General features: G+C 36.7%; 2 protein-coding genes across 3 annotated transcripts in view; one reads left to right on the forward strand and one right to left on the reverse strand.

Moving 5' to 3' along the window:
• Positions 1-1,831, forward strand: part of abca4b (ATP-binding cassette, sub-family A (ABC1), member 4b) — a 59,994-nt gene extending 58,163 nt beyond the window's left edge. For both annotated transcript variants that reach the window (XM_079820529.1, XM_079820530.1), the window contains one exon: positions 213-1,831. In XM_079820529.1, coding sequence (XP_079676655.1) covers positions 213-341 — 129 coding nt within the window. In that variant the 3' untranslated portion in view covers positions 342-1,831. The remainder of the gene's footprint in view (positions 1-212) is intronic.
• On the reverse strand, positions 466-11,973 carry tecrl2b (trans-2,3-enoyl-CoA reductase-like 2b). The gene is made up of 12 exons (XM_079820532.1): positions 11,752-11,973; positions 11,315-11,366; positions 9,432-9,476; positions 8,878-8,981; positions 8,674-8,789; positions 8,004-8,109; positions 7,404-7,476; positions 7,290-7,333; positions 3,380-3,437; positions 3,011-3,099; positions 2,768-2,813; positions 466-1,831 (listed from the first exon to the last, which is right to left on the reverse strand). The coding sequence occupies exons 1-12, from the start codon at positions 11,905-11,907 to the stop codon at positions 1,704-1,706; spliced, it is 1,017 nt and encodes a 338-aa protein (XP_079676658.1). The 5' UTR covers positions 11,908-11,973; the 3' UTR covers positions 466-1,703.
• Positions 11,974-13,343: the final 1,370 nt, after the last annotated feature.

Here is a 13,343-nt window from a genome sequence, read left to right on the forward strand (position 1 = left end):
CATACCAGCTGTCGACAGCATGTTAAGACATATTTCAGCATTTCACTTTGACTGCAGACAAGAGAAATATCTTGATTGTGTAAAATTGACATGCTGTGCTTTAGAGACCTTCCATTAGAAATGAATTATTGGTTGACATCCCCATGCGGAGATTGAATTCGATGTGCTCAGCAGATTGACTGACAGGACTGTTCTGTTTCACTGCCTTACAGGTGTTTGTGAGTTTTGCCAAGCAACAGTCAGGAGAGGAAGATACCGTCCCAACTCATCTCAGAGCATCCGGGCTAAGACGGGAGAAAAAGATCTCGCCACTACAAAGAGTCGCGTCGAAACACAGATAAAATGAACTCAGATGCTTCAAAGTGACAGTGATTGAGTAACTCATGGCTGACAGCATGTTGTTTGTGAAGTTCTCTAAAGCCTTTTATATATGTATTTATACACAAAACCAACTGCATCTATATTAAGTTTAATGGCATAGATTTTTTTATTATATTTGACATTTTTGAGCCAAAGGTCAATCTCCATCCAATGAAAGAAAAACCTTCATTGACACATTAATGCTGATGGATTGATTCAGGTCAGGTGAAGTAGATGTATATAACTCTTGAAAAAGACTACGTTGTTGCACACAAAACCTGCTTTCATTTCCTATACAATCGGAAATGTTCATTATGTTTATACATTTGTAAATATTAGTGTTGCAATTGTTCTTTGTTGTTCAAATCTTTCAAAAGAGCATCTGCTACAGCAGTGCCTGTGTACGCACTCACCAAAATGTTTCATTCTAATATAACTTTGATAATACATCGATTTTGTACTGGTTAAACATCAACAGTATGAGCTCAAATAAATTTGAAATCTATAATCAGAACCTGAAACTTATGCAGATTTGCAGCATTTCATTATTTCAAAAAAGTCACTTTTTATTGTTACTCTCTCTCAGGGTCAGCTGGCTGGCACTCTCTACACTTTATTTTGCTTGCAGGTGTTTTTTTATGTAGTGAATACACACGTATGGCATCTATACCAACAGCCAAACCCTGACCTCATCGCGTTGAGGAATAGAGAGATTCAGTTGTATTCATCAGTAAATCTTTTCAGCAAATATAGTTTTAATATGCAATAATACAACAGATGGTTTTCATTAACAATAAACACTATTCTGTACCATGTCTTGAAAATACTGACAGTTGAAAACTGACAATCACTTATTTCTGGGAAATAAAAATCTTCAGTAACATTTTCTTTACTACAAAAACACTTAAGCTATGTTCTGCAAAATGTTTTAATGGAATACAAAAATGAATAATCAACAATAAAACAGGATCACACTGTACATCATGTTTCCTGCTTGATGGTCTGAAGACCTTCAGTCGAGACTCAACTTACTCTTTGATGTCAAGCAAATGTTTAAGTTTTGTGATACATATACGCCTCCTGCACATATGTGGGATCTGGGCCGACACTATGTTGCTGTCTGGGCAGTAAACCTTCCTCGACTTTGCAGTATAACCTTTATAATTAATATAACTACTAGTAATTACCATTTCATACTTCGGAGAGTATATCACAAACTTAATTGTGTCTGAAAAAAAAAGGTCTGACAGAAAGCGTAGACTTATTTTGCTGCTTACAATATGTTGTTTGGTGAAGAGTCCAGTGACAAAAGTGCATGTAGGTTCATCCTCTATCCAACAGATCTAGAAGAAGAGTGGAATGATGGCTGTTCTCAGGTCAGGATAGTCTTCGAATTGCTGGCCGTAGGTTTTATGCTTTTCCCGAGCCCATATAGTCATCTGAATAAACCCCAAAAAAGCAAAAACTCCAACTGCAGAAATATAAAGGAGTTATGGTTCTTAGGCAGGTGCAGCAAAATATATACTCATAAAATATATACAGTGGGGTCAAAAAGTCAGTCTGTCTAAAATAACTTGATACTTTTATTCCGCAAGAATGCATTAAGCTGATCAAAAGTGACAGTAAAGATATGTATAATGTTACAAAATGTTTTTATTTTAAATAAATGCTATTTAGTGAACTTTCTATTCATCAAAGAACCCTGAAAAAGATGTATCATGGTTTCCTATTTTAAGGTGATATAGTTACATGTTACTACATGTACTTACTATAGTAATAAAAGTAAATTATGTATAATTACATAATTTGCAATAACCTTAAACCTAATCGTAACTCTATAGTAAGTAAGATATTACTTATTTGAGTAGGTACAATGTAACTGTCACCTTAAACCTTTATTTTAAGGTGTCTTTGTTACACTGTAACTATACATTTAAGTACTGAGTAATATTAAGTAACTACATGGGTTACGATAGGTTATTAGGATTTGGTTTGGTTTATGGTTAGTTGCATATAACAATGCATACTGTATATAGTTATTACTATAGTAACTGCATGTAACATGTGTAACAATGACGCTGTAAAATAAAGTGTTACCGAGTAATGACGCTGAAAATTCAGCTTAGCCATCACAGGAATTACTGTTTTTTACTGTATTTTTGACCAAATTAATGCAGCCTGATAAGCATAAGAGACCTCTTTCAAAAGCATTATAAAACGTGTGACCATAATCAGCATAACTATTTAAAAATTGTTTCCTAAAAAGTTCAACGTTAAATATAACTCATTCATTTTACGTCATAAATACGTCAACTTTGTTAAATCCCAGGTTTCAATTAGATTTTTGCATCTGAGTTGTGTTCTCAGACATTTGGACTCTCTGCAGATGGTTTGTAATATTGTGTACCTGGAACACACTGTGTCATGACTGTGAAGCTGATCCATGATCCCACCTGGAAATAAAATCAGGTTTCAAATGTTGCATCACTGCACAAAACAATATTTCTCAAGACCACAAAGATATTTTAACCAGAAACATTTCACATATCTGTGATCTAGCTGCTCTCTACAGGTGCGGACACAACCCCAGATGTTCCAAAAGTACAGCTTTTTTTGACATGAAAAAGCTTGCTCTGTACACTTGACAAACCTCATATGTGTAGTTAGGGCAGGACACGAAGAAAAACAGCCAAGTGAATGGATTCTTTGTGGGATAAGGAATCTCTGTAGGCCTGGACCCTGTCGATGTGTGAGAAAATTGTAAGGTTATAATGAAAACTTGATATATAACTGGATAATATTCGAGAAACTAAAGCGTTAAGGATTCATTCAAGAGAATATCTAGTATCTGATGCAGGTATTCATGAGATATAATTTTACAGCATACACCCACACATTCCCTTTGTGAAAAGGAAGAAAGAAATGGTAATTAATCACAATAACTGGGTTTAATTGTCTGTCTTGTTCGGTCATGATTACGCCCACACAACTAAAGAGATGAATCTTTATTAGGGCTCACCGTTACAGCTGATTCGATTCAGAATCAGATGAACTGAGAGATTGCCAAACTCACAGACCTGAATAAAAATGAATAGACAAAGAGATGATGGAGAGAAAAAAAAACAGCTATCTAAAATTAAAGCTACACTATGTAACTTATGGTTCTCTAGCTGGTAAAAAATAAAACTTGTGGAACATTATTTTGGTTGGGCTTTGGCTCTGCTCTTCTGCATGGAGGCACCAGTGTCACATTGATACAGGACATCTTATCAGAGCAGATGGACACATAAATAACAGTTTCTTTGTTTTTACAACCAGTAATTTCCTGGAGGTTTGCCGTATTGAATGATACATGGATGGTATTTCTTGTTTGTTGTGGCAACAAACCTTCAGTTTCACGGTACGCACAGCTGGAGATACTTTTCGCTAGTGATTGGCACTTTCGAAATGCTGCTTTGTGAAACTTCGAAATCTTTGACTTCAAATCAGTGATTCGGAGTGTGTATCAAACTGCCAAAGTCACATGATTTAATCAAACAAGGCTTTTACGGCATAACTATTTTGAAATGTTGACCGCTAGGGTGCGAAGAGCTCTGTAAACCCATGGACCATTGTATACTATGTGGTTCCCTTTCGAGGGAACTCAATACTGCGTCATTTTGTTGATGCTATGGAAACACTTTCACGTGACCATGTGAAATCTGGCTGCCGGTAGTCATTTGACATGATATCGTCTGTCTTATTTATTGCTTGCTTGTCTAAAAGAAAAAGGTTGGAATGATGGCAAGCAAGCGATTTATGAAGTGTGTGTCTCCATGTCCTCACAACATTAGGGCTGGTGACTCACATGACTTGTGTTGTTTGTTTGGGAGTAGAGCATGCACAGTCCGCTCTCGAGGTTGCTGGGCCGGCTGCGTGCATTGTGAGCTTCTCTCTATAAGAGTGCCCAGTTCCTGCTTGGCTCTCTTTTCTGAGGAGGAAGGCCAAGCCCCTGTCCACACTGAGGTGTCGAGATCCTGGGTTCATACTCTGTTCAGACTGGTGTGCCAGATTTTGCTCTGCACTCAGGACAAGTTGTTCTCACCAGCAGAGAGGATGTGGACCTGTTCGCATCAGAGACTTCGACACACTGTCCGCTTTGGTCCTCTCTCACACCTTCAGTACCCTTGGGGCTGGATGCAATGGTGCAGACATGACACCAGTGCAGGGTTTGCTCATAGCCCCATTTTGGCCAGCCCGAGTTTGGTTTTCAGAACTGATATCTCTCCTGGACGGCTCTTCATGTGAGATATCTGTCTGAAGGGATCGTCTGCCTCAGGCAGGGGACACAATTTATCACCCGACCCAAAATATGGAGGGGACCATCTCTTAGGTGTTGATCTTTTAACTGAGGTTGTTGAGACCATCCTAAGTGCTAGGGCTCCATCCACTAGGAAACTGTACGCCTTCAAGTGAAGCCTACTTTCCTTGTGGTGCAGACAGCATCACCTGGAACCAGGTTACTGTTGAGACTACTTTCCTGCTGGGTTGACTCCATCTACAATTAAGCTGTATGTGGCAGCCGTTTCTGCTAGCCACATACCCATTAATGGTGCATCCCTGGGGAGGCATCCTTTGGTGACTCGTTTCTTGAAGGGGGCGAGACATCTTAGGCCTTTTTCCCGGTCCAGAGTTCCTTTTTGGGACCTTGCTATTGTCCTAGAAGGTCTGGCTATGGCAGCATTTAAGCCTCTTGAGTAAAGCTCTGACTCTACCAGTAGCCTTTCTCCTTGGAATTTCCTCCCTAAAGAGTGTAGGAAAATTGCAGGCCCTGTCAGTTGCCTCCTCCTGCTCAGATTTTCCCCCTGGTGGAATTCAAGTTATTCTACATTCTAGGCCAGATTATGTTCTGAAGGTGCCTTTCTCAGTCCCACATTCAGTGGACTTCTATCCTACGCCTTTTTAATCTGCAGATCAAGAGAGGCTTAATCTCTTATACCCTGTTTGAGCCCTTAGCCTTTATGTCCACCGCTCAGGCCATTGGCGTAAATCAGAACAGTATGTTTTGGAGCAGGCAGCAGGGGCTCTGCAGCTTCTAAGCTGTCTGTAGCACACTGGATTGAGCAGGCTATTTCTGAGGCCTATGGAGTGTGTGGAGTACCTTCACCCCTAGGGATTAAGGCCCGACATACTTCAAGCGAAATCGAAGAACGAACTAAATGTGACGTCATTTCGAACCAAATCAGGCCAAAACAAACTTTGTTTGGAGTTCATTTTGGGAGTAACTTAAAAAAAGCTTGCCAAAGCTTTCCAGAAAATAAGCCTTCGCTCAGCTAAGGAGCAACGGCTTATGGTACCATCACAGAGACGCCGAAAATCCCTCTCCAGAACATTTACATTCGCCGTTCCCTGCTGGTGGAACGATCTTCCCACCTCCATCCGAATTGCAGAATCACTGACAACATTCAAAAGACAGCTGAAAACTCACCTCTTCCATGAGCCCTTAACCTCATTTTGAGAGAAAAAAATAATAATTTTCCTTCTATTTTCCTCTAATCCTTCCCTGCCCTAGTATGTGTTCCTCTGGGTAACGTCCAAAACGTAGTACTTCAGGCACTTTTTATGTTTCGTTGCCTCTTCATGACGGATCGCTTCTTGTACTCCTCGGTAGTAAGTCGCTTTGGATAAAAGCGTCTGCTAAATACATAAATGTAAATGTAAACACTTTTGTGCTTCCATTGGTCCGTGGTGATTACGTAATGGGTAGGTGTGCGAGGAGGCTCCGCTTTCTTTCACATGAAAATCTTCTCTGGTTCATTATTCCTCTTCATTCCGTCGAGGTCAGACGTCCACGAGTGAAAACATGAACACTGGAGAGCCGCTTTATAGTATAAAATGAATTTGTACTTCTAATGAAACGAGACACTGTTTTCGCATATTTTGTTGTGTGTTTATTTTGCTACTGAGAGGAAAGTGCACAGCATATAGTTACATATTCATCTAAACGCGTGTGGACAGCATCAGATGTTCGCTAACCGTATATTGTGCTGCTCACATAGTTCAAACTTAATTTTACCCCTAAGCAAAGAACGGAAAAGAGCATCGCCGTGAGTATAATAGGGCCTTTAGAGCCCACTCTATCTTTCAAAGCATGGTTTCTTTGAAAGCTTTGCTGTCTGGATCTTCTTGTGATGCGGTAGAATGGTCCTTTCCACAAACATTTATACAATTTTACTGACTCAATATGAGTTCTACAGGCTCCCATGTGCCACTTGAAGTCATATGACTACCGGCAGCCAATGGAATTAGTGTGATTTCACATGTGCTTCAAACACTGGTCACACGGAAGCGTACCCAAAGTGTCAACAACATGATGCAGTGTATCGTTCCCTACACAAGGAACCAGGGTTACAGTCCTAACCTTGAGTTGTTGTTAAAAGTTTATTTTTGGCCAGATTAACCAAACTCAATAAAACAAACAAAACAATTCCTACAAATGTATAAAATAACACAATATACAGACACTTCATATTTAATGGTATTAGATGATTTGTTAATAGCTTGTAGCATAGAACAATAGATTACACTTTCAGTATTTGCAATTGGTTTGTAAAAAGTGTTTGTATGCATGTTTTGAGTTTTCTCTGACCAGCAGGCATAACCAGTGTGTGACGTTTTTTTATCGTTTCAAACCTCTGAATGATTTTGCAAAACACATGACATGACTTTCACATGTGAATGATGTATGTACCTATGTATGCAATTTTCCATGAAATCAGTCCCAACAGCTCTAAAATATTAATCATTATTATAGGTTTATCAAATTTAGGTAAAGGCATGGTTTGGAAGAACATTACTTTTTGCACTCTCTCATTAATAACATTTTGTTATTTAAAATGTTTAAATATTTAAAATTTTACTTTAATTAATAGAGCTTTTGACATACTTACCAAAAACATTGCCAGTGCAGAGTAGATTTGGAGTCTCCCATAGCCTAGAGAAACAATCAGGAGTTAATATGTGGCACACAAACTAATCTAATGTGTGACATAATGGACACTTACTTGGTGGTGTGTAGAGTGGATGGTTGATGTAATATGCCTGCCATGATGCAAACCCCCAGTAGTATAGACAAAGCTAAATAAATTACATTTTACATTTGTGTAAGGATCATATAATACACAGTAACTGCTCAAATAATAATACCTGACTTTATGTTAAAGGCAAACCTTAATTGTATACTGTAGCTATGTTTTACTTAATTTAAGCTTTCTCATTTGCATGGTTAGCAGCATCCAGGCAATATTTTGAATGACTCTTCCATATGGGCAAACCATATGTTTTCCCAGTGTGTTGAAAGATATTGTAGGGGCATCATTTAAACCAGCAAGATGACACTTAATGGAAAGCAGCCAAATGTCCCCCCTAAAGCTCCTCAACGCTTCACTGACACCACCAAACTAATGCCAATGTCATAAGCACTTCAGACACATTAGCTAATGTGCCAAGACAGGAAAGATTGTAACAATAAGACTTTGGAAAGTATGCTGTCTTATTCTGTAGTGCTTAAAAACAGCAAGGGGCATATTAAAAACAGAGAAAGAAGTACTAATATATATATATATAATAATATATTACATGAAACAATACAGACATAAACATACCAGCATGATGGTGCGTAAAGGTAACGTTCCGTCAGAAAAGCGATGGATAAAAATAGTTTCCACAAGCCTCTTAATGTAATGAAGAGTGTGGCACCAGCAAGCCAGCCTGTATCAGCAGGGTCAAATATAAACCACTAGCAAACTGTTTGCCACACATTTGGTAAATTATTCATCATTCATTTTCACAGATTCAACTTAAAAAATGTGTTTCATGGTGTAGCATCTAAAGTCAAAAATACTATTTAACACCACTGAACCAACCTAAATACACTCTAAAAAAAAGGTTCTATATGGGACCAAAAATGGTTCTTCGTCGTAATCATAGAGGAACCACTTTTGGCACTATATAGCACCATATCTTAACATGTTCTGTATATGGTAGCGGTGCTATATAGCACCATAGTTAGCGGTGCTATATAGCACCTTAGTCAAAAACGGTGAAGAACCTCTGAAGAACCGCTGAAGAACCACTGAAGCACCAAAATTTATGCTATATAGCAATTAAAAAGGTTCCCCTATGATTACGAGCCAAGAACCATATTTGGTGCCATATAGAACAATTTTTTTAGAGTGTACATTAGTTTACACCAACAAAACTGAATTGAAGTGTGATAAATATTCTGTTCATCAGCATTCATCAATGAACAAGATTTTTTCACCCTGAACTCACTTGACAATTTTCAATGGGCTTTGGGTGTAGTCATACTCAGGCCCGTAGATGTATGGAAGCCGATAGTAGAACAGCAGGTAAATGAAAAGCGGCCCAAGACACTCTGCCAGAAATACCTACAATCAGCCCCCCCCCAAAAAAAATTACTGGCATGCACACAATATGAACGGCTAATGTCTAAATAAGTGTATACATCAGATTTACCATAGTCCAGCCTAACTGTGGGCCGAGGTCCTGGAAGAACATCGTTGCAGTCATGCCAACCGGTAGATCCTCCAGCACATCATCATCACTGAGGGCTTTTCCCTCTGAGAATCAATCAAGTCAGTCATAACATAAAGAAATATCAATAGAAATGCACCCAAGTTTAGGTATTATAAAAACAACATGTTCATAAATAATGCAGTATGAACAGCTTTAGTTTTTTTAAAAGCTGAAGTTTTCTCAATCTCGCCTTCTCCAGTGTGAAATGATGCCTGACATTCAGGCCAGAGAAATGCAGACGTGCACATATGTGCCACAGCTGTTGCAGATCTAAGATGGCAAAAGCATCTGGCTGTGGCTACTGTATTAGGCTTTAATTCTTATATATATTTTTTTATTTTACCTTCTCCTTTGAAGGTTTGGTGAAGTTCAGTGCATTTACTGGCTTTGAAAGAACTTGCAAGAACTTGCAAGATTTTGCAATGCTGGTGAACACAGGATGTTGGATAGAATAGAATAGAAAATATTCAATAAAAAATAAAAAGTAAGTTTACCAGGATGCAGCTTCAGGGCCTGTCTTGATGGATAAAACTTGGGATCTGCAGGGATTTCAAGAATTGTAATATTTACTACAGCTTAGTCATATTACTACATATATGTAAGCTTCAGAGCTTGAATAAGCATATCAAATTTAGTCAGCCACTTTCCACCTACGAGGACATAATATTTTAGTTCTAATTTCTCTGACATCATACATGTCACAGTTCTAAGTCTGGATGTCCTGTAAAGAGCACATTCAGGACTTTTCAGAGATACCATTTGTTTTGAGGTTTCACCAGAACAACAACTTCTCCTTGGTCTTTAAAAACGACTGAATGATCAAATGTAGCACACTTATAGAAATATTATTATATTTTGTAATATTTTGTAGTTACAATTTAAATCTGACTAATTTTCTAATTGCTTGTTATAAATCAACATCTCAGGAAAATATTATGGGGTTTCTAATCAAAATATGACTTGCTGTTACAAAACAGGGCATTGATTTCATACATGTCCACTATAGAGGACACCAGGACTTAAATCATTTCAAAGCATTTTAGGAGACACAACAAGTGAACAGGGAAAGAAATTACATATCAATAGTCATATCAAACATATTGCCAACTATTACCCCCCTTTTTTACACTTCATTTTTCATTACATGTTGCTCCAAGAACACATTAATATGCAAATTAGAGACAGTGTATAGATACATTGCATGGGAAAACCCATGGCCATTTTTACCCACATATTGCATAAAGTGGTATATGGAATGGTATATCAATTCATTCCGTTCTATCTTTCATAACATATAATAATTTGTTGGACTTACTTAAACCAATTTAGTAATCTCTACTGTTTGCATGCTATGCCTTTGTTACTTAGAAAACCAAAGTAAACATTACTTGACTGGTTTGAATACCATTTTGCCAAAGCAAAAAAAAAAAGAAAAAAGTTGGGCAAGAGGTTTTTGAGGTGTGGCAATATTTAATAGACTTTTCACTCATTTCCTCCATTTCCTCTCACCATTATTGTGATCAGTATTCCGTTTGGTCACTTGGAACTTTCATATTATTGTAATTCTCTTCCTATTGATGCAGCGATGCAAGAAATCACAGTTATTTGATTTCAAAGGAAAGGAAGAAATAAATATGATATATATATACATATTTACATGACTATATTTCATGTAAAATAATGATCTTTTAACATTTTATTGCTAACATATGGCATAAACTTTTAATTGGGTTGATATAACTTTTAATTGGGTTGTTATACTTGTGACAATATCTTGCAATTGACCGCTTGAGTCACACACAGACTTTTTTTTATTTTTTATGATTATTTTTTATTAATAAGACCATTACAATTTTATTTGCTGTTGTTATTGGGGTTATACTGACAAAAGACAACAAATAAAATGGTAAAATAAAGCCCAAAATAATCAAACAAAGCAATTTCTTTATTCATGCAGCAATGCACTCGGAGAGTACTCTTCCTCAGATCACAAATCAAATTAAGTTGACAAAACAAATGGTTTAAGTAAGAACAAACTGACGCAATTAAGTTATGCTTACTTAATTGAATTAATGTAATGGGTTTCCTCAATTTTTTTAAGTAAAGTCGACTAATCACTTTTTAGAGTGTAGTTGAGAATCACCTTTAAACAAAGTTTGGTAAAAAAAAATCGTGAAACCTAAAAATGTATTGGTGAATGAAAAAAAAAAAAAATATCCCAATGTTTTTGCCTATTAATGTAATTTCAGTCCTGGAGTCCTTATGAAGGCATGGCATAACATTTCCCCCATTTGTTTCTTTTGCTCTAAACAATGCAATGACATGAAAAAATACTACATTCAAAAGACTTAGGAGGTCAAGAACCAAAATCACTTACAAATTTTGTGCAACAATGTCTTGATCTCTGCGATAGTGGCATTGGGCTCCACCTGAAAAAGTTCAAGAATTGAAACTTTTGAAATAGTTAAATATGATTTGAGACTCAATGCCATTGATGTTATCGTTAACAAAAACAAAAACTATTAACTTTTTTTTTTACTGAAAAAACTAAACTAAAATATTTATATTTGATGAAAAAACTTTAAACAGAAATTAGAAAATGTGCCTTTTCAACTACTACAGTACTACAATAAATACAATGACTAAAACAGAAATAAAAATAAATAAATAAAAAAATAATACAAATTGACAAAACACATAAAATAACAATATAAACATAAAAAGTACTTCAAAAGAATAATAAATAAATAATAGTAGGATATGAATAATATTAAAACATCACTACTCAATGCAAACACTAGCAAGCCAACGCACCTTATCCAGGTAGCAGAGTTGCGCCTTGCTATTGGGGTCCAGGATCTCCACCTCAAAAAAGATATAATTCTTATCCTTGGTGACACTAGCTTTCAGACCGTGCTCACACCTGGCCTTTATGAAATGGGCTACGGTGAAGAGATTCCTTAAGTCCATAGCCTACATTCCATGATCCCTGCTGAGGGGATGAAGCTGAGCCCTGATTTTGGTGGTCGGTATACTGATGCAAGGGGGGGGACGATCGGACCCTCACAGTCACGTGGTAAGAGATGGCATGCTCATGATGACCTCACTGGCATATCGAGTTGGGTATCACAGAGTATCTTGTTGACATAGTTGCATAATTTTGCTCAGGTTACCACATTTTGAGATTCCAAACACTATCAATCATGCATGACTTTTTATTTCCAGAAGACAGGGCCTGGTATACTTTATTCAGAGTATTTGTGAGCTGTGTCTGCAGAAATATGTCTCTCATGTAGTGCAGGCACATGCACACGGACGCCCACCAGCGAAGAGACGTGAGGGGCATGTCTTGGATTTGGAGCTACAAGCTGGTCTAAATTTGTCTCTGACGGTGAGGGGCAATTCATCAGCCCCGCTGAACTCCAATAACACTGCCAACTATCATATCATCAAGTGCTTTGAGTTTAATCCTTCTGGTAAGAGGAGACGGCCCCCCGTCAAGCTTTAATATGGACTTTCATTGATATTCTAGTCTTGATTATCAGCTTGAAGTATGAAGAAATATAGAGCACAGCATTGAGATATCAGCCCTACTGTGAAAATAGATGACCACCACACACAGAGATAGACCATGACAGAGTCCTTCTCAGGAACCCTCTTCCATATCAAATGAAAACATTTTCATTAGTTTCATTATTATTTATTACATATCAACACAGAGTTAAAGTAGAGATTAGAGTTAAAAAGAGATCACCTAACAATAAGGATTGTTTGTTTTGGTATTTTTGTTGGATAATTGACACTATAATTTCTAAGAATTATTTCTGCCGATAACTTAATAATCTACATTAATACCTCATAAAAATAATAATAATTACAATAAGGTCTCATTTGTTGACATTAATGATTTAGTTAAACCAACAATGAACAGCATATGTTTACAGAATGTATTAGTCTTTGTTAATGTTAATTAATAAAAATGTTCATGTTAAGTTCACAGAGCATTACCAAATGTTAACATACAATTTGATATTAATAATACATTTTTGTAAATATAAAAATGAATATGCTGTAGAAGTGCAGTTCATTGTTAACTAATTTAATTAACTAATGTTAACATATGAAACCTTATTGTAAAGTGTTACAACAATAATAATAATATGAATAATAATAATTTGGCTTACATGTCAGGAATTTCTTGAGCATTTCACTTAAGCATCAATGGCTTTAAAAAGTAAAATATTTTAGGTAAACAACATATTAAAATATATTCTAAAATATATGTTTATATAACATAATGCATTCAGGTCAGTTCTGGCCCGGAAGAGAAACATAATTTCAAAGAATGTGGCAAAAATATCAAAATATTTTTTTATTGGTTTCAATTAGTTTTTAGATATAGCATT

Source organism: Gobio gobio (assembly GCF_949357685.1).
Source record: "Gobio gobio genome assembly, chromosome: 6".
Taxonomy (NCBI): Eukaryota; Metazoa; Chordata; class Actinopteri; order Cypriniformes; family Gobionidae; genus Gobio; species Gobio gobio.

Coding starts and splice junctions, on each gene's coding strand:
- tecrl2b (XM_079820532.1), bottom strand. CDS start 11,907: ATGGACTTAAGGAATCTCTTCACCGTAGCCCATTTCATAAAGGCCAGG. Junction 8,982..9,431: donor GGCCCTGAAGCTGCATCCTG/GTAAACTTACTT, acceptor ATTGATTCTCAG/AGGGAAAAGCCCTCAGTGAT. Junction 2,814..3,010: donor GCCCTAACTACACATATGAG/GTTTGTCAAGTG, acceptor TTTTATTTCCAG/GTGGGATCATGGATCAGCTT.